The following is a 22,243-nucleotide window of genomic DNA, read 5'->3' on the forward strand; positions in this document are numbered from 1 at the left end:
TTCAAATCTCTGTGGAGGGAAGGCTTTGTCTGTGTCCTTTGTTTGAATTGCCGTGCTCTCTTTGGATCTAAGAGAGGCCAGACATGTCTCCAAGTTCTCCTGGAGTATTTCCTACTATCCAGTATAGTGAGTATTAGAAAGGCGAATTAATCTTCTAATTAATTTCTGCATTTGCAATTGTGTGGTTGCTGGAGAAATATCTTTATTTCTGTTTGCTGTTACTTTGATTCTTCTGAGGAAGGAGGAGGGGGTGGGAAGCCTCTCCAGGCTTCTAAGTTAGACCCTGTATTTTTGCATCCTGGTAATACAGAGATAGTGTACTTTTTTTTCTCTCTTTAATAAAATCTTTTCTTTTAGAACCTGAGTGATTTCTTCCCTTGTTTGGATTTTCAGGGGAAGGGGAGGGGGAAAAGTGAATCCCTCTTTGTTTTGATTCAAGGAGTTTGAATCAAGGTATCTCTCCCAAGGACAGGGGGAGGGGGAAGAAGGTGGGGGGAATGAATTATTTCCCTTTGTGTTAAGATCCAAGGAAGTTGGGATCTGTGTTCCCCAGGGAAAGTTTTGGGGGAACAGGGAGTGCGTCAGACACTTAAAACTTGACTGGTGGCAGCGAGAACCAGATCTAAACTAGGATTTTAGTTTAGAGGAGTCCATGCAGGTCCCGATCTTGTGAATGCTAAAATTCAAAGTGGGGAAAAAACCTATGACACGTGTGTAAACCAGGGAAGTTTCCCACAATAGCTGGATCTGAACCCCCTGTACTCTGTCCTCATTGCTTCTCTGTCTCTCTTCCCCTCATCTCTGCTGCTCCCCCTCTGGGCTTTCTCAGCACCTGGCCCCACAGCACTTCCTGGCAGCCAGAGACTGCATGTTCTAGGCCTGCTCCTGTGGATGTGGCTTCTCTTCTGATTCCTGAGGAAAGGAACCTCTCCAGGAAATGGCCACAGCTTCTGGGAATCTGCATGTGGCTGGTGGACAGCACCAGGAATCATTTGGCTCCTGGCACACAAGGCAACTTAAAAGCTGAGCACCCAGACAGGGGTTTAAACCCTGGACCCTCACATTAAGAGCCTGATACTCTACCAACTAAGCTACCTGGGCTTGTTGAGGCCATCTTCACTGTTCACCACAAGAGTGAGCAGGCAGGCAAAAGAGAGGCAAAAAAAGTACCAGGAACCCCTCCTCTTTTTCTGCACAGCCACTGCCTGTCAGCAGGGTTCCTCCTCCTCCTCCCTCCTGTGCCTCTGCGACTAAATCTCCACACCTAGACAGCTGGTCCGTCCGCTGCACCCCAATCCCCCATGCCTGAGCCTCCCTGCCAAAACCCTGCACCTGGCTCCATAGAAATAAGTCTCACGTGTCGCTGGGAACTCGACTTCTTGTGCCCAGAGAGTCTCGGCCCCCCTCAGCAGATGACCTAAGAACAATGTCGGCCTTTTCCAAAGAAGTGCTTGGCGGAGTTTTTCTCATGTTACCATGTGGCCTAATGGATAAGGCGTCTGAGTGTAGATCAGAAGATTGAGGGTTTAAATCCCTTGGTAGTTGTGTTTCTGCAGTTTTACCGTTGTGCTGAACGTCCTGCTCCTTGCAGGGCTGGAAACTCTTCTTGGCTGCTCAGGCCAATGCTCTGGCTTCAGCTAGAGCCCCGGGAAGGAGTTGGGGATCGGGCGTCACAAAGGCTGGGACATGAGCCCCAGGTGTTTCCAGTCTCGCCTTTGCCTTTCCTGACTTGCCAAAGAAAGTGGGCGGCTGCCCGGGCTAGCGTGTGCGCCTGTCCCTGTGCTGGAGGGTACTTGCTACACAGCGTCTTTGGAGCCTGGGTGTTTCTCTGCTTCTCACCAGCTGGGGAAAAGCCTCTTGGGGTAAAATCTCCTGCCCCACTGCCAAAGTGAGCACCTTGAGTGGGACCAGTCAGAGGCCCCACCAATGGGGGCTGGCCCTGCTTTCCTACCATCTTGTGATGTTGGCCACAGAGCATCAGCAGCTGTCCCGCATGCTGGTGACCTTCAGTGGGTGTTTGGCATGGCAGGGAGCAGCCTGGCTGGGTGTTTTTGTGCCTGTTTGAAGACCACACATAGGCATGGTCCTGTCCTCCTCCAGTCCTGACCTCAGTTGCTCTGTGGCTTTTAAGCCTTCCCTTGGAGCTGTCAGCACCAGCTGCCTCTGCTCTAGGTGCTCAGAGGAGAAAAGGTGTTGCTGGGTCACTTTTACAGATGCCCCTTCCCTGGTAGTGCCCTTGCTCAGCTGCGCAGAGGAGCTTCCATCACCAATCCCTGCCTGCCACTGCCCAGCAGCCCTCTGGCACCATTCCTGAGGGTCACCCTGCCTTGCTCTCTCCCTTGCTCTGCCATGTTGGGAAAGACAGCTCCCATCTCTCCTTGTTAAAGTCAGGTGGGCCAACTAGGGGCAGAAGCCCATTCTATATTTTCCTACTGCAGAGCCCAAGCTCAGGGACTCACCTTGGGTGCAGGCATTGCTGTGCTCCCAGAAAACAAGCCACCCCTGCACAAAGAGAGATGAAAGGACCTGCTAAAGCTTGGGATTGAACCAGGGACCTTTAGATCTTCAGTCTAACGCTCTCCCAACTGAAATACTTTGGCAGCTGCATTGAAGTATTTAGGCCTGTTGCTTCTCTGTCTGGGATGTTTTTGTCAGCAGTTGCACACAAAAAGGACAGGAAAACGAACGGCTGCTCCACACCCCCACCGGAGGAACCAGGCGCCCTTAGCTGTGGGGAGTAAGAAGTGGCTGTTGGCTGACAGGGCCTGTCCCCGAGGAGCTGGAACAGCAGCTGCCCCCTCCCCCTTGGCTCCAGGCTGTGGGAAATGCTCAATGCCTGGCTGCATGGGCGGATGCTGCTCCGTGCTCTGGAGAGCGTCTGTATTGCTCTGTCAACCCCCCGTCTACACTGAGCCAGTCTGATAAGGTCCCAAGTGCCCCCTCCGGCCTGGCAGCTGAGAGTCTGTGCAGACATCAGCCCCCCTGCCAGCCCCACAGGCAGCAGCAGCGCCAGCCCCCCAGCACCACAGGGGCACTCAATGCACTTCCTGTGGGGAAATGGCTCCTTGGCGTCCAGCTGCTAGAGTGAGAGCCAGGAGAGAGCAGTGTCTGGCTCACCATGGGGGAGAGAAGAGACCTGGTGAGTGCGGATCTCCCTCAGCCTCCCCCGCAATGCTGGTCAGTTGTATTGTCACTGTGATAGTCAGTGCTTCCCTTCAGGGCCGGCCCAGAACAACTCTGCCCCTTTCCTCCCCAGGCCCTGCCCCCACTCCACCCCTTCCCCCAAGCCCCCACCCCTGTCCCATCTCTTCCCACCCTGCACCTTCCTGCCCCATTCCTCTCCCTCCCACACCTCTTCCCGTCCCTGCCCCTCCCTGCCCAGTGCCTCCTGCACCCCACTGAACAGCTGATCACTGGCAAGTGGAAGTCATTGAAGGGGAAGAGGAGGAGCTTGTCGGCAAGGCCTGTAGTGTGGAGGGGGAGCTGGCTGCCAGTGGGCGCTGAGCACCTATTTTTCCTCTGTTGGTTCTGCAGCCCTGTAGCACCCATGGAGTCGCTGACTTGGCTCCTTTCACACTCTAGAGAGGAGCAGAACCAGGGCTATGGGGCACCAGGTGAGTGGCAGAGGCTTCAGGTGCTGAGAGTTTGCCTGACCCCTCAGGGACACAGTGTGAGGTGGTGTCCCAGGGATCTCTATGAAAGGAGCAGACCAGGATTTACTTGGGGTGGGGAGAGAATTGAGTGTGTCTCAGGGGGTTGTACAGAGGTATTGCCCGGGTGAGAGACTGGCTAAAACACAGGCCTCGCTGTGAGCAGGATTTGAACCTGCACAGGGGAACCCTATTGGATTTCAACACCAACACCTTAACCACTTGGCCATCACAGCTGTGAGCACAAAACTGCCTCAATGCCAGAGAAACTGGTAAATAATCCCAATGCCCAGGCATGAAGTCATCTGAACTACAGGATTCCCACAGCAAAACTGGCTCCCAAAGCAGGGCTGCCCAGACGATTCAGGGGGCCTGGGGCAAAGCAATTTTGGGGGCCCCTTCCATAAAAAAAATTACAATACTATATTCTCGTGGGGGCCCCTGTGCGTGGGGCCCAGTGCAAATTGCCCCACTTGCTCCCCCCACCCCCATGGGCGGCCCTGGGAAAAATAAACCTTCTGCATCTCGGCACAAATCCAGTTTTGAGAAAACTTCTTTACAAAGTATCACTGGTTCTCAGCATCAGCTAGTGCTAAAAGGCACTAAAGCTCATTAAAAGGGTTGGACAAACATGTGCCGTCAAAACCGTTTCTGGATCGAAAACTAGGGGTTTTTAAAAAGCAGAAAAAATCACGGACAATGTCTGCTTTCCTTCAAAATTTGTTGTGTTTTTTTTAATTGAAAAGCTGAAATTAGTCTGCCATAACCTGAATATGGTTTGGGGTTTCAGAAGTGTGTGGCCAAATATCTGCTGCTTGCTGTGTTTGATTGTTTAAAGAAAGAATAACAAAATTCTGTTTAAAAAAAAAACCAAAACTTTTTGAACCACCTCAGCTTGTGACCAAACGCCTGAGCCCATCCAGGCAGAGATTTTTCCAGGTTTCTGATACTCTGCTGGCTTCCTTGACTCATATCTGTCTCCATAACTTTGGGTTCATTTAGGTTAGAACATAAGAACAGCCATACTGGGTCAAACCAAAGGTCCATCCAGCCCAGTATCCTGTCTACCGACAATGGCCAATGCCAAGTGCCCCAGAAGGAGTAAACCTAACAGGCAATGATCAAGTGATCTCGCTCCTGCCATCCATCTCCACTCTCTGAGAAACAGAGGCTAGGGACCCCATTCCTTACCCATCCTGGCTCATTGCCATTAATGGACTAAATCTCCATGCATTTATGAGTTTCCTCATGGGGTCCCTCACAAACTGGAGACGGTTACTGTGGGTTTGTCTTTAGTATAGCTTATGTACATACTCCACAAACTGAGCATTTGAGCTTGTTCCAAATCTGGGATGAGCCTATGTTGTGGAAAGAGAAATGCTCAAAATAGCACATGCATGTGAATGGACACAGGGTGCTAAAATTAAATTAACCCAGGGGTTCTCAAACTGGGGGTCAGGACCCCTCAGGGGGTCACAAGGTTATTACTGGGGGTTGCGAACTGTCAGCCTCCACCTCAAACCCTGCTTTGCCTCCAGCATTTATAATAGTGTTAAATATATAAAAAAGTGTTTTTAATTTATAAGGGGGGGTCACACTCACAGGTTTGCTATGTGAAAGGGTCACCAGTACAAAAGTTTGAGAACCACTGAATTAACCCCTCTGGAGCCTCAGGAAATGTAGTGGGGGGTCTCCCTTGGTAGGGTTGGGAAGGAGGTAGGTGGTGTAGGATATTGCTCTTCTCATGTGATCCCGCCTCCAGTGGCTAATTTTAAATGAAGCTGCCCTCCCCTGACATGAATGTCCCTATGGCACTGAAATTAAATGTAGACTATAATTTGGCATTTGAGAAGTGAAAGGGATGGGAGCCCTAATGGAAAAGCTAACAGCTAGGCTCCTCTGCAAGCCTCAAACTGCTGAATGAGCTTTAGGGTGGGGAAGGCTGCGCCTCCCCAACAGCCTGGCCCTGCCCCTATCTGACCCCCACACACTTCCTGCCCCCCGACTGCCCACCCCCCTCAGAATCCACGACCCATCCTGCTCCTATTCCCCTCACTGTCTCCCAGTGACCATCCACTACCACCCCAGGACCCCACCCCTGCTCCCTGTCCCCTGACTGCCCCAACCCCTATCACCCCCTCGCTGAGTCCTGACAGACCCCATGAATGCCCACGATCCAACCCTCCCGTTCCCTGTCCCCTGATCGCCCCCCCAACCCCTGCCCACTCCCTGTCCCTGGGACTCCCTGCCCCTTAGCCAACCCCCCCAGCCCTGACCCCTTACCCCTGGCTCCCCTCTCACCCAGAGCCTCAGCGTATCCAGGAGCTTCGCCCACCAGAAGCAGCTGTCTCTGCGGGGCCTGAGCCCCTCCCCGCTCAGAGCCGCGTGGCAAGGGGGCGGGGCTGGGAGCTCCACACTGAGCTCAGCTCCCTCCGCTGAGCCTGGAGCTCGCAGCCCCGCCCCCTCACCACGCCGCTATGAGAGGGGCGGGGCTCAGGGGCCCCACCGGAGCCAGGCTGCAGCTGTCTGGGATGCTGCTGGATGGGCTGAGGCTCCGGGAGAGGGGAGAGGAGGAGACGGGGCTGGGGAGGGAGCCTCAGCCATGCTCGTGGGGGCCCCTGCAGAGTTTTGTTAACCAAAAGGATGGTGATAAGCCCATCACCATCCTTTTGGTTGGTGGGTGGGAAAAGGGGACCAGGAAGCACTGCAGCCTCATTCTGGGACAGGAGGCCCTTGCCATGCCCAGGCCTACCGCCTAGGCAGCCAGAGGTGCCGGGAAGCTCCCTGGCAGGCCGCTGCTGCTGCCTCAGCCATCTCTTGCCTCATGGCCTAGGCGCTCTGCTGGTCACTGGCAGGCCCAGAGGGGAAAGAAACAAGTGCATGCGTAGCAGTGGATGGTTTTGATCCATGGACCTCTGGGTGATGAGCCCAGCACGCTTCTGCTGCACCACTCTGTTGGCTTGTCACCCCCTTTCCACCCAGCCACCACTATCCAGATTAGTGCCTTACGCGCTCTCGCACTGGCAGGCAGATGCACAGGCTGCTAGGCCGTTGCCCTGGTCACAGGATTGTACAGCTTCTACAGGGTAAAAGGGATCTATTTGGGGTTTGGACCCCATTGGGAGCTGGGGAGCTGAGTGCCGGAGATGGGAGCACTTCTTAAACTGTTTTCAGTTAAGCCTTCAGCTTGTGGGGGACGAGGTTCGGCCTTGGATACGTGTCTGCAGCAGGCAAGCGCCTCTGGCTCAATCGCCTCCCCCCCCCCCCCCCCGCTGTATTAGCAGACTAAAACCCGGAGCAAACGCACACGCCTTGCAAAGGAACAGGAGCCGGGATCTCGAACAAAAGTCAACATTTTATTAAGATGACATTCAAAGAAATAAAAAGTCTACGGTACAGCGTTTAGGCGTAGAAGTTTCTGGTGCTCAGGGAACAACGTACAGATTACTCAGGGGGTGCGAAGTTCGGTTTAAGATTGGGTGGCATAAGGAATACATAATCTGCAATAGCCCCGACTGGGTAAAAGGCTAAAAGTACAGACACTGAGTTAGGAGGGTATGTTGTCCATGTGAGGCCTATGTTCAGGAGTGGAGTATAATGAGCGGATACGACGATGAGGATGGATTGACCCATGTTTGGTGAGTTTTGATGTCCAGTGTTTTTTAATCTTTGCCACAATCTAGTTGAAGCAGGATCGGTGTGAACTCTGCCCTGCCATCTGTTGGTGATCTGTTGTCAAGGCCTTTGGGGGCTGATGTCATTTGCATGGTCACACCCACCCCAGATTGCATGATGCGAGAGCTTGTCCAAATGGTCATTTCAGCTGCTGTGGGATCCCCAGTCTCTTTGTTATTGGGGCAAGAGTAATCCAGTGTATTTTCCTGTTCATTTTGGATCAAGGACAGAGTAACTGTACCTGGCATTTGAGGCCTGAAAGCTTCACCCTGTCCTGGAAAGTACTCACCATTAAGGGGTATGGGTTCCAAACACCAAAACCTGGCAGGAAGTAGAAATGGATGGTTGTTTGGTTGTCTCTGTATGTTGTTGCTGATGTCCTTTCTCCTGTTCCTGGTGTGTAAAGACAGAGACATTTTTTAATCTCTTTGAATTGTTGTTAGTGCTGCAGTGGTTTGTCCTAAGCTTACACTGTTAGATCTCCTTCATGGTATATTTTGGTCCTGAGAGGTAAAATGGAGTGAGGTAGCAAACGTTGGTTGCAGAGATAGTGCATGTGCCACCAAAGTCCTGCCCCATTCCCCACCTCAGAGTACAATCTGCAAAATTCCCTTCAAGTATGAGTGTAAAAGAGTGTTTTACCCAAATATGAAGCCTCTCAATTTAACTATGTGTAAAACTTACATATAAGCATCACTGATTTTAGATCTGTAGTATTAAACTAATTTTATAATAGAAATATAAATAACTTAATTCTTAAACTAAAGAAATAAGAAAACAGTAAAACTTGCATTTAGAAATTTCAAAAGAAACCTGTAGTATTAAAATACATATATTCCTTTTCAAACTTTCTTAACTCAGTATGCTTTGGAACCCATGTCCCTTCTCTAACGATATTTATGTAGGTTCAGGTGAGTCCCGAAATCATGACCTGCTAAGTACCGTTCTACTGTCCTTGGTTCATATCACCAGGATAACTACACTTTATTACTCCTGCCCTCATAACAAAGAGACTGGGGATCCCACAGCAGCCGAAATGACCATTTGGACAAGCACCCCCATCATGCAATTCGGAGTGGGTGTGACCATGCACATCAGCAACAAAAGGCCTTTATAACACATCACCAACAGATGGCAGGGTAGAGTTCATTCTGACCCTGCTTACATCCTCCCCCCAGCCAAGAATGGTGGTCCTGATAAATCACACTCCGTATTATACCAACTCACTGGTATTGAATGCTGAAGCTATGGCTAGCAAAAGTAGCCACCCATCTCTGCCCTGTAGCATCCAGCTTAGCCCTTGTTAACAGATAAGTCAGTGGATTGTTCTCTGTCCATACCTGAAAGTGAGCACCAGACAAGTAGTCTCAAAATTTCTCAGTGATGGCCCATTTCAAGGCCAAGAACTGCAGCTGGTGGATGGGATAGAGAGTTTCGCTATCAGACAGTCCTCAGCTGGCAAAGGCCACAGATTTACATTTATCTTCCACTTCCTGGTAGGAGAGTGCTCCCAGACCCTCCAAACTGGCATCAGCATGCAGGATAAACGGTTTGTTTGGGTCAGCAAGGACTAGGACTGGCACATGAATCAGGCAAATAATGATTTCCCGTAAAGCCCTGTCACATCTCTCATCCCGCCATGTCCCCAATGGAGAGGAGAGGAGCCCCTCCCCTGTCCCAGGCCAGACACAGGCCCTGATCGGGGGACTGCAGGGGAAATGGAGGAAGGTACCACTCGGGCAAAGGACGCTCTAGCTACACAGAGCGAGGTGTCTTGTCTCCCAGCAGCAGCGGGGGCTGCTGGCTATATGGTAACCCTAACAACCAGTTCTAAACTGGCTTCTAAATTTAGCAACCGGTTCATGCGAACCATCTCCAGCTCACCACTGCCTCACTGGCTGATGTTAGCATCTCTCTGTGAGGTCACCACCTCCCCACCACCTTTGACCAATAGTCTGAGGGTTTGCAAAAGGCCTTTGTGATGTCATTGCCACACCCCTCCCTTGCTGTGCTAATGTCCTGCCCCTGCCCAGGCACTTTGGAGGTTTGAGCTACTCCTTGTGGATCACCCCACTCAAGGAGCATTCGTTCTAGGAAGCAAGCCGGCTAGACAGGAAAACATCAGATGCTGCTCCCAATACTACACTCAGTTTTTCAGAAATTAGTCGACTTTATGGCCAGAAGAGACCATTAGAGCATTTAATCTGACTCCCTGCATATCACAGGCCTCCTGTATGACACAAGAGCTACTTTTGGGGCAAACACATTCCAGAAAGGCATCTAGTTTTCATTAAATGACATCAGGAGATGGAGAATCCACCACTTTCCTTGGTAGTTTGCTCCTGTGGTGAATCATCTTCGCTGTTGAATATTTGTGCCTTAGTTGTAATATGAATTTGTCTCTTTTCACCGTCCAGCCATTGGGGCTTGTTATGCCTTTCTCTGTTTTAATACCCAATCTTTTCTCTCCATTAAGGTCCTTCCACACTTCAATGAAGTCACCTTTCAATCTTCTTTTGATAAGCTAAACAGGTTGAGCTCTTTCAATAGCTCCCTAGAAGGCATTTTTCTCCAGCCCTCAGAACATTTGGTGGCTGCCCCAACTCCAATTTCACAACATCTTTTTCAAACGAGGACACCAAAACTGGAGGCAGTATTCCAGTATCAGTCTCACTGATGCTGTGTCACCTCCTGTGATGTTATTGACATAATCTGTAACTGTATAGATCACTGTTGGGACCACTGTTCTATATTTGCAGCCAATATTATAGAAAGGTTGTCGTGTAAGGGGTCTATGGAGAGGTTCTGATTGGCTGATTATAATTATGCTATCTTTAGATGTGTATCATTCTTGTAGTTGACATTATGAATATTGGCTCTATGCTGTCCATATTTCAAACTTGTGCTATGCTTCCGGGGAATACCCCAGCCAGACAAGTTGGTGTCAGTTCTGCCTAGCGTGCTTGATGGCCCATTAAGGACCATGAGCTGTACAACTGACCCATCGAGAGAAGGCAGATTCGCCTTGTGTCTCAGCAAGGTATGCAGGGACCTGCCTATGGACAGAACTCTAAGGTTTTTCTATGCCTCGTGCTGGATAGAGTGTCCTTGGGACAAAGAAAGCAAAGACCACATGGCAAGAGACTATAAAAGGCTGATGCCTCATCTCCATCTTGTCTTCAATCCTGCTTCATACCCCTTGAGGGACTTTGCTACAAACTGAAGCTCTATACAAAGGACTGAATGACTCATCCCAGTTGTGGATGGACTCCAGAAACTTGAATTGAACCTGCAGTTTATTCCATCACTGCTACAAGCCTGAACCAAGAACTTTGCCATTACTGTATGTGAAGGGTTAAAATCCATGTGCAGTTTATATAACAACCTGGTCTATGGATTGTGCCAGCTCTTTTCCCGACCCAAAGTCCAGAATATGGTCAAGGGACCAGAGGCCTAGCAAATCGTGATCAGCTAAGAGAAAGCTGGGTAAACAGAAAGCCTTGCTTGCTAAGATAGGCTTGGTCAGCAAATTGCCAGGTGTTGGAGCTAAAAACTAAATTATTGTGTCTTATTCAGAGTGGCAGATTGAACAAAGAATCCCTGTTCCTATTGTGTTAGTCTCTTCTGTAGGGAGACGTTCTTCCCACTGATCCAGCCTTAAGTTTAGGAAAAGTTGGCATCCTTCCACCTCCCTTCCAAGGGACCAATGCCTGCCTTAAGACACAGAAAACAATCTTTATTGCCATATACTTTCACTGTTTCTTTGCTTTAACCCCTAGGAATGTACCTGGTGGACAATCAAAGGAGTTGCTCCATTCCAATGGACCTCAAATCAGAATTCAACATAAATATTTTATACTACTAACATTTTATTAAAGTATTAATTAAATGTTCACTTGCTAACTTGAGACCATGGGCGGAGACATTATGTAACCTGTTAACCACTGGCTAATGTGCTTATCTTGGCTTGCTGCAAAACCTATCCCGGGGTGTGGCACTGCCTACCCCGTCACTTTCCCCCGCCCATGGAAAATCTATAAAGTCTATTGTAATCAATTAACTGACAGTGTCTCTGAGCCTAATAAGCAAGGTGACACTCCGCCAGCACTGTGTGTAATGAACTCCTATGCTTGACCTCTACACGGTGTGGATTTATGTCCTTCACTGGTGAAGCTAGTAGTTTATTTAAGGTGATAGGTAGGTTCAGGTTAGTAAAATACAGTGAATCAATGTATTAGTATTACATAGAGAACTGTATTTGTGGGGGGTGGTTACAATACATGTAAAGTTGCTGGGCAATCAGTAACAGTAGCGTTGCACGTGCTTGTGACTATTTTCAATATTTTTTACCTTTTATATGTGCACTTATAGGAATAGGCAGTTAATGCATAATATTACTTGGACTTATGCTTGTCTCCAGTATAACTTGCCATTTGTATTAATCCTCACTCAGGGCTGGTCTACACTACGGGGGGAAATCGATCTAAGATGCGCAACTTCAGCTACGTGAATAACGTAGCTGAAGTCGAAGTATCTTAGATCAAATTACCTACCATCCTCACGGTGCGGGATCAATGTCCGCGGCTCCCCATGTTGACTCCACTACCACCGTTTGGGTTGTATTAACCCTCACTCAGTGCTGGTCTTTAATTCTGTTTTTCTTCTTCTGCCTGTGTTGCCTTTGTAGTCATAAGTCATTAAAAACCTTTCTGGAGGAATAATTAGCTGTTTAGTTTCTCTTTTGCAGACACTACTCAACCTCACTGCATGTGTGTTGGGTGGTGGGAAGTAGCGATCACCCAGAGCCCCACTAGGGCCCTGACCTGATTCCCCCTAGGGCTCTGACGTGTGCCTCCTCCTTCCATTAATCTCCACAAATCACATTCAGACATGGGCATGGTGACCTTCCTGGGGATCTTGGCAGCTTTAGCCAGCTTCTTGATGGCTATTTTCCTGCTCACAGTCACTGTCTTCTTCTCATGCCTTGTCCTGGGGGCCCAGCTGCTGGCTGAATGTGAAGGAGACAAAGTGCTGGTGACTTTAGCCTGCAGCAAGTTGCCTTTGCTCATCAGACTCCTGAACCCCAACTGGATGTGGTTCTTGTTCTTCTGCACAGCACAGCCCTGGAGAGAGGGATCTGCAAATGTACATTCATATGATCCCTTTGTTTATTTGATGAAGACGTAAACTAGACACTTAGAGGATTGGAACTGATTTCAGCTGGACAGCTTTGCTAGGTTTTTATGCATTTGGACAGCGAAATGTTGAGTGTTTACATTCATATCAAGCACCCCCGTATAGTGGAGCTCCTGAACAGAATGGAGAATGGAAATAAAAATGTTTTCCTTCTTTTTTAAAAAAAGAAAGAAGGTTATAAGAGGGCACTTGGGTTTGAACCAAGGACCACTTGATCTGTAGTCAAACACTCTACCACTGAGCTCTACCCCCATGACAACAGGAGCAGGGAATTGTGATCTCCAGGACTTTGAAGGACAAACCCTGTTTCATCCAACTCCTTTGCCATTCCCAGACCACAGGTGGTTTTAAAAATGGGGTTTGATTAAAATTCTTAAATGTGGTAAACACCACAGCTTGCACACCCACCGATATAGCTTCTCCCACTGACATTGCTGCCACCTCTTGGGGAAGTGGATTAACTACACCCACAGGAAATTTTCTCCCATCAGCGTAGAGCAGTGGTTCTCAAACTGTGGGGCAGGACCTCAAAGTGGGTCATTACCCTGTTTTAATGGGATCACCAGGGCTGGTATTAGACTTGTTGGGGCCTGGGTCTGAAACCAAAAGTCTGAATCCCACCACCCAGGGCTGAATCCCTCAAGCTCTGGTTTTGCCCTCTCCACACTGGGGTGGGGCTCAGGCTTTGGCTCCCCCCTGCCTGGTGTGGAGGGGCCTGGTGCTTGGTCTCTCTTTCCAGGGCCATATAGTAAGTTTTTTTTGGCAGAAGGGGGTTGCACTGAAAGGAAGTTTGAGAAACCCTGGCATGGAGCATCTCCATTACTGAGCTGCAGCAGCACAGACTCACTGTTTGAAATGTTGACTTGTCCTTAGCCTCTGCATACATCTAGGCTTGGCTCCCTGGGGCACCGTGGGTGATCAGACACTGAAAGTACAGCCATGGAGACATCACACACTAGCCTTGTCTAATTGGCAAGAATCAAACCTCTACAGAAAGACGCCCATTGCTTTCCAACCCAGCTCCCTAAGCACTCAGCCACACCCACTTAACACAGGGGCCTTTCTACACTCTGGTTCTGTTCTCACTGAAGAGTCATTTCCAATTGTTTGCTCAGACCAGCTTCCCCAGCACACTCACTGCTGTGCAGCTCTGTACATGTGGCCATGGCCGAACAGCAATGGCTGGGGCATGATTAGAGTGTGTTTGTGGTTAATGATGTTGTATGTTAATGTTGCTGTAGCTTGTTCATTACCTGCCTTGGCAATTCAGACAGTCCCTTTTCCTGTTGTATCGCCTGTACAACGAACAAAACACAAAAACAAGACAACTTTCAGTTTTCCAAAATAATTCGGATTATCACACAGTCTCTTACTCTTTAACCAATAACTTCACCTATAATTTCATTTTAATTGGTAACAATAACATATTCAAAGATCACAAATTCTTGTCATATATGTTAGTTTTCTTTTAATCCCCATTGCCAACAACTGAACCCTGGTTCTTGTTGTGGTTTGTTCCAACGTAGGTCCCAACCATTTCTGTGAGTTCATATATCTCTGGTTCTTCTGCCACATGTGTTCGTAAAAGGGGTCTTCTATGTCGGAATGTTTGCATCATGGAGAAAAATACCTCTCTTTTCACACTTTTTAATCTTTCAAAGTAGGAGGACGTAGAGAAGTAATGTAAATGCATAAAACACAAGAGAAAACTAAGGTCTGGTCCACACTAAAGACATTTATTGGGATAACTATATTGCTTAGGGCTGTGAAAAATCCAGTTACACAGCCCTATCCCCCTTGGGTAGATAGCGCTACATGAGTGGGAGAGCTTCTCCTGCCAACATAGCCACCACCGCTTGCAAGGGTTGGACTAATCAAGTCCGATGGCAGAAATCTCTCCCATTGGCTTAGAGCGTCTGTAATAGCAGTGCTACAGCAGTGCAGCTATGTTGGTGCAGCTGCGCCAACATCAGCTTTATTGTGTAGCCACAGTGTCAGACACAAAACCATACAATCAGGACTCAACATGCATGTATCCGGAAGTCTGAAATTGGAGCCTGACAAATTCGTTGCCTCATTGGTTACCATCATTTCTACAGCCCGAAAGTCCTTGTTACCCAATCAGGCAGCCAGTTTGGGATCCACAGGGAAGGACTGTCCTATGAAGCACTCTCTCTTTGCATCCAGTGAAGGATGACTGTTCTCAATCTAACCCTGGCATCCTTTGGAAGTGTAATCAGTGACACTGAACTAGGAAGTGGAGTTGCACAATCAATTTTCCTTGGGTCACCATCGCTTCCTTTACCAGGGTGGAAACCAAGAACTGGGTGTGGACTCTCAACCTCAGCTCTTTCCAAATCCTTGGTCTTGGATAGGGTAAATTTACACTTCTCTGATGTAGAATCCTTTACAAAACCACTTCAAATCTCAGCAGTGTTAATGAGGAATGGCTTCCTGAAACATGCCCAGCTTTTCTTTAATTCGGTGACACAGGTCCAGAGAAGGGACTGGATACAGGCCTGGATCAGAATCTTCGTTAAGTTACCAGAGCTGGAGATTCTATTAAAAATGGCTATTTTTCTGAAGCTATTACATTTTCAACACTGGTTTCATTTTATACAGATCTTTAGCTCCTACAAAAGATAAATTTGACAAAAAACTACACTTCTATTTCCTCAACATCTGTGTCATGAAGGGCAGCATTTCCCATGCCATAGGATTAGCTAGGAGAGATCTTCTGTAGGGCCTGAGTTACAAATGCTTTGGAAACCAAACACATGGGGATTTTGCCTAGTTCAAAATCACTTACCATGGAATTCTCTTCCCAGATCAGTGGAGACAATATTGCCTTAAACAACTGAAATACACTGTGATCATATGCACTTCCTTCAGTTAGTTGGGGTTCTGCTGCTGTTCATCATTTCTGAGTGGAGATTTTAAATCACTGCTGTCCAGTAAATTAGAGAGTTCTCTCCTGCTGATAGAACTGCAGTTCAACTTTCTCCATGTCATCATGGAGGGATGGGGAAAAAGCAAAGCTGAAATCATAAATGAGGACTTTAGCTAAGGGTCATTGTCTTAAATTCTCCAATACATCTGAGCTACATCCTATCAAACTGAACTAATATCCAATCGGGTGACCAAATAGCCTTCAGGAAAGATAGAAACCCACATCACATAAAGAGAATACATTACAAAGAAAGTACCGTATTGTCCCGAGTATAGGCCGCACTTTTTCCCCCTAATGTGAGTGTTTAAACTAGGGGTGCGGTCTACAATCGGGACAATAGCCGCGGCGGGAGCCCAGAGCCCTTTAAATCCCAGCCGCGGCAGGGAATCAGAGGGCTCTGGGCTGCCGGCACCCGCGGGGAGCCCAGAGCCCTTTAAATCCCAGCCGCGGCCCGGACTCAGAGGGCTCTGGGCTGCCTGCTGCGGCGGGGAGCCCAGAGCCCTTTAAATCCCAGCCGCGGCCGGGAATCAGAGGGCTCTGGGCTGCCCCAGCCGTGTCCCTGCCTCCCCCGCCGCCCGGCTCCGACCGAGTCCCCGCCTCCCCCGCCGCCAGGCCCTGGCCCCGCGTACCCGCCTCCGCCGGCCCTGGCCACGTCCCTGCCCCCCCCGCCGCCGCCCTTCCCTGGCCCCGCATACCTTCCTCCCCCGCCGCCCGGCCCCAGCCCTGTGTACCTGCCTCCGCCGGCCCCGGCCTCAGGGCTGTCCAGAGGGGGGTGCAAGGGGGGCAATTTGCCCCCAGGCCCAGCAGGGGCCCCCACGAGAGTTTTTCAGGGCCCCCGGAGCGGGGTCCTTCACTCGCTCCAGGGGGCCCGGAAAACTCTTGCGGGGCCGGGCGCAGGAGCTTCTTCTGCTCCTGGTCTTTGCCTGCGGGAGGGGGGTCCTTCCGCTCTGGGGCAGAAGGACCCCCCACTGGCGAGTTACCGCCCAAGCCCGGTCTTCAGTGGTAATTCGGCGGCGGGGGGCCCTTCCGTTACAGGACCCGCCGCCGAAGTGCCCCGAAGACCCGCGGCGGGGCCTTCCGCCACCAAATTACCGCCGAAGACTGGGCTGCACTTCAGCAGCGGGTCCCGCTTCGGCGGTAATTCGGCGGCAGGGGCGCCCCGTGGCGGGTCTTCGGCGGCAGGTCCCGGAACGGAAGGGCCCCCCCGCCGATGACCCCGGGCCCCCGGAATTCTCTGGGCGGCCCTGCCTGGCCTTGCGTCCCCGCCACGGCCCGGCCCGAGCCGTGCGTCCCCGCCGCCCGGCTCCGTCCCGCGTCCCCGCCGCCCAGCTCTGTCCCGCGTCCCCGTCCCGCATCGCCCGTCCCCGCATCCCCCGCCGCCCGGCTCCGGCCCCAGCCCCGCATTCCTTCCCAGCCGCCCTACTCTGGCCGGCCAGCTACCTGGTTCTGGCCGTCCGGCTCCCGTCACACCCTCCAGTTCCGGGCTCCGGCAACGTGACTCCTGCCCCGGCCCAGCATCCCGGGGCTCCTGGCTCCAGCCGCGGCTGGACTGTAGTGCCGCCAGCCACATCCAGGCAGCGCAGTAAGGGGGCAGGGAGGGGTGTTGGAGAGAGGACAGGGGGTTCGGGGTGGGGTGGATCGGGGTTGCGGGGGTCAGAGGGCAGGGAACCGGGGGATTGAATAGGGGCAAGGGTCCTGGTGGGGCAGTTAGAAAGGATCAGGGGATGGATGGGGCAGTGGGAGGCAGTCAGGGGCAAGGGTTCCAGGGGCTGTCAGGGGACAGAGAGAAGGGGTGGTTGGATGGGGCAGGGGTCTCTGGGGTTGGGGGAGGTGTCAAGGAACGCGGGGGGTTGGATGGGGCAGGAGTTCGGGGGGGGGGCCATGATCCCTAACCCTAAGAACATTTGCTAATGTTGTTGATTGTTGTGCAGGGGAGAGGGTGAGAACTGTTCCCATCAGTCTCCTTGATGTCCATTCCTTTTCCCTTCTTTATTTACAGTATAACTACAAAATAGTTTTCAATATTTCTGAGTATATAACATGTGCCGTCAAAAGCAGGACTACCAAAAGTGTTAAAAATACTGGTACATGTCTTCCTATTCGTTAAATAAAATACTGTTTTACTGTTCTACTAATGTGTATATTTTCTTTAAGTTAAAAAAAGTTAAAAATTTAATTTTTTTAAAATAGCACCAAACTTTAAGGGTGCAGCTTATAATCAGGAGCGGCCTATACTCGGAACAATATGGTATCAAGTCAAATTCCAGAGCAGGTTACATCTGATTATTCAGAATCGTGACAAGAGATTCTCCCATCACATTCTCCTCTGATCCATTCAAACCTGCTTCACTCATCCCTGTCTACATAGTCAGTTATGTTAATTACAACATTTTTAGTATCCTAGCATTCCCATAATGAGGGAAAAACAGCCACCTTGTCAAAAGTGGCTTTACAATAGATGGAACCTGGGATTTAAACTCCAATAACACTGTATTTGGGATCCATTTCAATTCCCCTCCCAGGACTTTGGACACTTTCATCTCCAGTCATAGTGACTCTGATATAGGATTACAGTCGTCAAAACATCATCTCCAAGCACAGACAATGCAGAATGCTTCATCACATGACACTTTGAGAAGCGGATGGATAGAATGTGATGATGATAACCTCTGCATGGCTCAGGCAAAAGGTAACAGTTCTGCAGTGATGGGGAAGGAGGGAATCTCTGAGTCACCCCATCTCCTTCCAGTGTCTCAGAAGCTGTAATTTATACTTTTTTCCTGCACCTGCTCCTCTTCATTTACATATAATTTGAAAAATTCCCAATATATCTGCTCTTCAGCAAAACCCAGAGCAACGTGAGAACAATTGGCAATGATACAATCTGCATCATTGGTGACTAACAATAAATTTGCAATAGGAGGAATGGTATAAATGTGACGCTCCCTGGTTCCTCATAGGAAGGGCACACTCCAATTACTTGTGGGACAATAGAAAGGACAAATAGGTCCATCTCAAAAGAGGGCGAACTGCAAAAGGCAAAAATGGGCCACTCACCTGGACAAGCTGAGGGATAACGGTGCTGCACACAGTTCAAAGAGCTTTAAAAGTTACTATGTGGGAATCAGGAAAAGTATTAAAGAAAAGAAAGTCTGGATAGCCCTAGAGATTTTTACAATGTTGATCTCCCTTGCAGATTCTCTGATGGCTAACGTGGGCTGAGCTGCGAGAGAAGGTTTTCCCACACTCACTGCATTCATAGGGACTCTCTCCTCTGTGAATTGTTTGATGCCTAATAAGGTGCGAACTGTGAATGAAGGTTTTCCCACACTCACTGCATTTGTAGGGCCTCTCCCCTGTATGGATTCTCTGATGTACAGAAAGGGCTGAGCTGCAAGAGAAGGTTTTTCCACACTCACTGCATTTGTAGGGCCTCTCCCCTGTGTGGATTCTCTGATGTACAGAAAGGCCTGAGCTGCGAGAGAAGGTTTTCCCACACTCACTGCATTTGTAGGGCCTCTCCCCTGTGTGGATTCTCTGATGTACAGAAAGGGCTGAGCTGCGAGAGAAGGTTTTCCCACACTCACTGCATTTGTAGGGCCTGTCCCCTGTGTGGATTCTCCGATGTTTAGAAAGGTAGGAGCTGCTAATGAAGCATTTCCCACACACAGGGCATTCACAGGGCCTCTCCCCTGTGTGGATTCTCTCATGTTCAGAAAGTGCTGATCTCTGAGTGAAGCATTTCCCACACACAGGGCATTCACAGGGCCTCTCCCCTGTGTGGATTCTCCGATGAACAGAAAGAGCTGATCTGTGAGTGAAGTTTTTCCCACACTCACTGCATTCATAGGGCCTCTCTCCTCTGTGGATTGTTTGATGACTAATAAGGTGGGAGCTGCGAGAGAAGGTTTTCCCACACTCGCTGCATTCATAGGGCCTCTCTCCTCTGTGGATTGTTTGATGACTAATAAGGTGCGAACTGTGAATGAAGGTTTTCCCACACTCACTGCATTTGTAGGGCCTCTCCCCTGTGTGGATTCGCTGATGTACAGAAAGGGCTGAGCTACGAGAGAAGGTTTTCCCACACTCACTGCATTCGTAGGGCCTCTCCCCTGTGTGGATTCTCCGATGTTTAGAAAGGTAGGAGCTGCTAATGAAGCATTTCCCACACGCAGGGCATTCATAGGGCCTCTCCCCTGTGTGGATTCTCCGATGAACCGAAAGGGCTGAGCTGTGACAGAAGGTTTTTCCACATCCACTGCATGTATTTTTTCTCTTTCGCCTGAGGATTTCCTGCTGTGTTGTGGTTTCCATGAGGACCTTCTGTGTTCCCCAAGAGGAAATAAATTTATCCACTTTCTCCCCTGGCTGGTTTCCATGCTCTCTTTCTGGTCTGTGCTGAATCTCACAGGATTTTCCCGGCTCATGACTCCTGGACACATTCCTTTTCAATCTTTGTGATAATTCTCTGTGTTTAGCCACTTGCTCAACATTTTCCTGCTGAGAATTCTGCTCCTCTTTCTCACATACCATTGCGTCACCTGCTGTGATAGAGACAGAAACCTCAAACAGGGATGGAAAGGGGAAGGCCAAACCAAAAAAAGCGCAGAAGGGAGGTGAAATAAAAATCAGGAACTGAACTCCCCCAAACTCTTCCCCTAAATAAGAGAGAGGAGGGGGATGAATTCAGCCTTCACACCCCATCCAAATACGCAGGAAGAAAGGGAGGAAGCTACTCCCTGGTGTCTGCTATGATCTATAGGAAGCCATGAACTATATTTACCCTGAGGATACGACCCCTGCTAGGGACAGTAATGAACTTGCATCCGACGAAGTGGGTATTCACCCACGAAAGCTCGTGCTGCAAAACGTCTTAGTCTATAAGGTGCCACAGGATTCTTTGCTGCTTTTAATGAACTGAGAGACCCCCCCAAGGGCTTTGCTGGGCATCTCAGATGTTTCCTTCAGGCACTTACAGATTCTGAGGTGGTTTAATGTTTTCTCACCTGTGCAGGGAGCTCTCAGGATCACTCTTTTCTCTGAACCCTGGAGGTCTGGGACCCATGGCTCTTCCCCTTGTTCCAGCTGGGAGATCACATCAGGTCGGAAAACTGAAAACCCTGCTCAGATGAAAGAAAACAAAGAAGTACAGTTGACTGCATAAGATATTGTCATAAAAAACATTCTATTAATTTAACTTCAGTGCTTAGTATGACCTGGTGGGCCAGGGGCAGTTCTCACCGAAAATGCCAAGATCAGGGCAGGCTGAAAAAGGGAGGGCAGATGCTCCCAAAACTGCTGTTTAACACTGACGTTAAAAACTCACTGACCAGTCACAAACTGTGCTTCTGATCCCACACACTGGTTAACGAGAAGCTGAAAAAAGAAATCACACAGCTCCCTTTATTGAATCCCAGTTCTCTGACTCCCAATCAGCACCTAGGTCCAGTACAGTGAGGGGTTATTTAAAAACTCTGCTCACATAAACAAAATGATCTTCTGACCCCAAAGGGTCAGCCACGTTACCAGGTCAGTGTAGGTTTGGATCTTACCCAAAATACCACACTGCCAGCCAATCCTTTAGCATCTAAACTAAAGAAAGAAAGAAAGAAGTTAAATGGGAAAGCAGTCAGACACATTCCAAAACGGATACATCAGGTTCTTAGCAGTATTGGTGAGTTGCTGGCTTGATAGTCTGTCCGGAACACATCCACAGCTTGGATGGGTCATTCGGTCCTTTGTTCCAGGCTTCAGTTTGTAGAGAAGTTGCTCCAGAGGCAGGAAGAGGGATTGAAGACAAAATGGAGATGATGCAGCTGCCCTTTATATTCCTTTTGCCATGTGGCCTGTACTTCCTGTGTCCCAAACACAAGCGTCACAGCACAGGGCATGGAAAAGCCTTGGAGGTCTCAGTACACAGGCATATCCCGGCATGTCTTGCGACTCAATAGGTGTATCCCCTTGGTCCTTTCCATGGGCTCACTGTACAGCTGATGACCCTCAATGGGCCATCAAACAGGGCAGGCAGTGTTGCCAATATGTCTGAGGGTGTCACCAGAAACACTGCCCAAGTCTGGAAATACAGATATACCCTACAGATCTATAACTCACAATACAAAGGTGATACAAACATAGAAACAAAATGATCATACTCGGAAAATCATAACATTTCCCCTGACACCTTACATGGCATATCTTGCACAATTCATTTTAATTTTATCAGATTATATTATTTTATTATTAATATCAAAGTGTCTCACGATTCCATACAGTGTCACACTTGGCAAACCAGTGAATTTCCAGGACTAGTTCCCTAGGTCCTTGAAGATGCCGAACACTATGCTTATGAGGGATTGAAATATCCACATATCTGCTGGGAACACACACATAGACACTGTGTCAGTCTATATCCCTATGTTCACTCTTCTGGAAAATTATGATCAATTTTGTACACAGTATGGCTTGTGAGGTATCATTTGAAAACGCATAATCTACAGAATATTATCCTCCTGTTAAAATGTGTAGTAACACTGTATGTAAAGTTATGAGATTTTACAGTATGATATTACTGAAAAAGTTACAATTCTGGGGAACACCCAAAGAGCAGTTCCTCAAAGACAACAAGGCAAACAGCTGGTCAAACAGCCGTTCTCCGGCAGGGGGAAGGTGTGAAGACATTTACATTCCATCACAGGGACCTCTTGAAGCTGTTGTGGAAAACGACCACACGATTGATTTTGAATCAGCTCAGCCTGAGGTTCTTTTCTTGGTT

General features: G+C 49.2%; 1 protein-coding gene and 2 non-coding genes across 3 annotated transcripts in view; all 3 read right to left on the bottom strand.

The window, feature by feature from the left end:
• Window positions 1-22,243, bottom strand: part of LOC120375474 (zinc finger protein 850-like) — a gene marked incomplete at its 5' end in the record, with an annotated part of 271,416 nt that overhangs the window by 108,329 nt on the left and 140,844 nt on the right. The window contains one exon of the mRNA XM_039496133.1: window positions 18,685-19,735. Within this exon, the coding sequence (XP_039352067.1) occupies window positions 18,685-19,735 (1,051 nt within the window). The remainder of the gene's footprint in view (window positions 1-18,684; window positions 19,736-22,243) is intronic.
• Window positions 3,805-3,886, bottom strand: TRNAS-UGA. The gene has a single exon. It is a non-coding gene; the product is annotated as a tRNA-Ser (tRNA).
• Window positions 12,702-12,773, bottom strand: TRNAC-ACA. Its single transcript has one exon. It is a non-coding gene; the product is annotated as a tRNA-Cys (tRNA).

Source organism: Mauremys reevesii, linkage group 12, assembly GCF_016161935.1.
Source record: "Mauremys reevesii isolate NIE-2019 linkage group 12, ASM1616193v1, whole genome shotgun sequence".
Lineage (NCBI taxonomy): Eukaryota > Metazoa > Chordata > Testudines > Geoemydidae > Mauremys > Mauremys reevesii.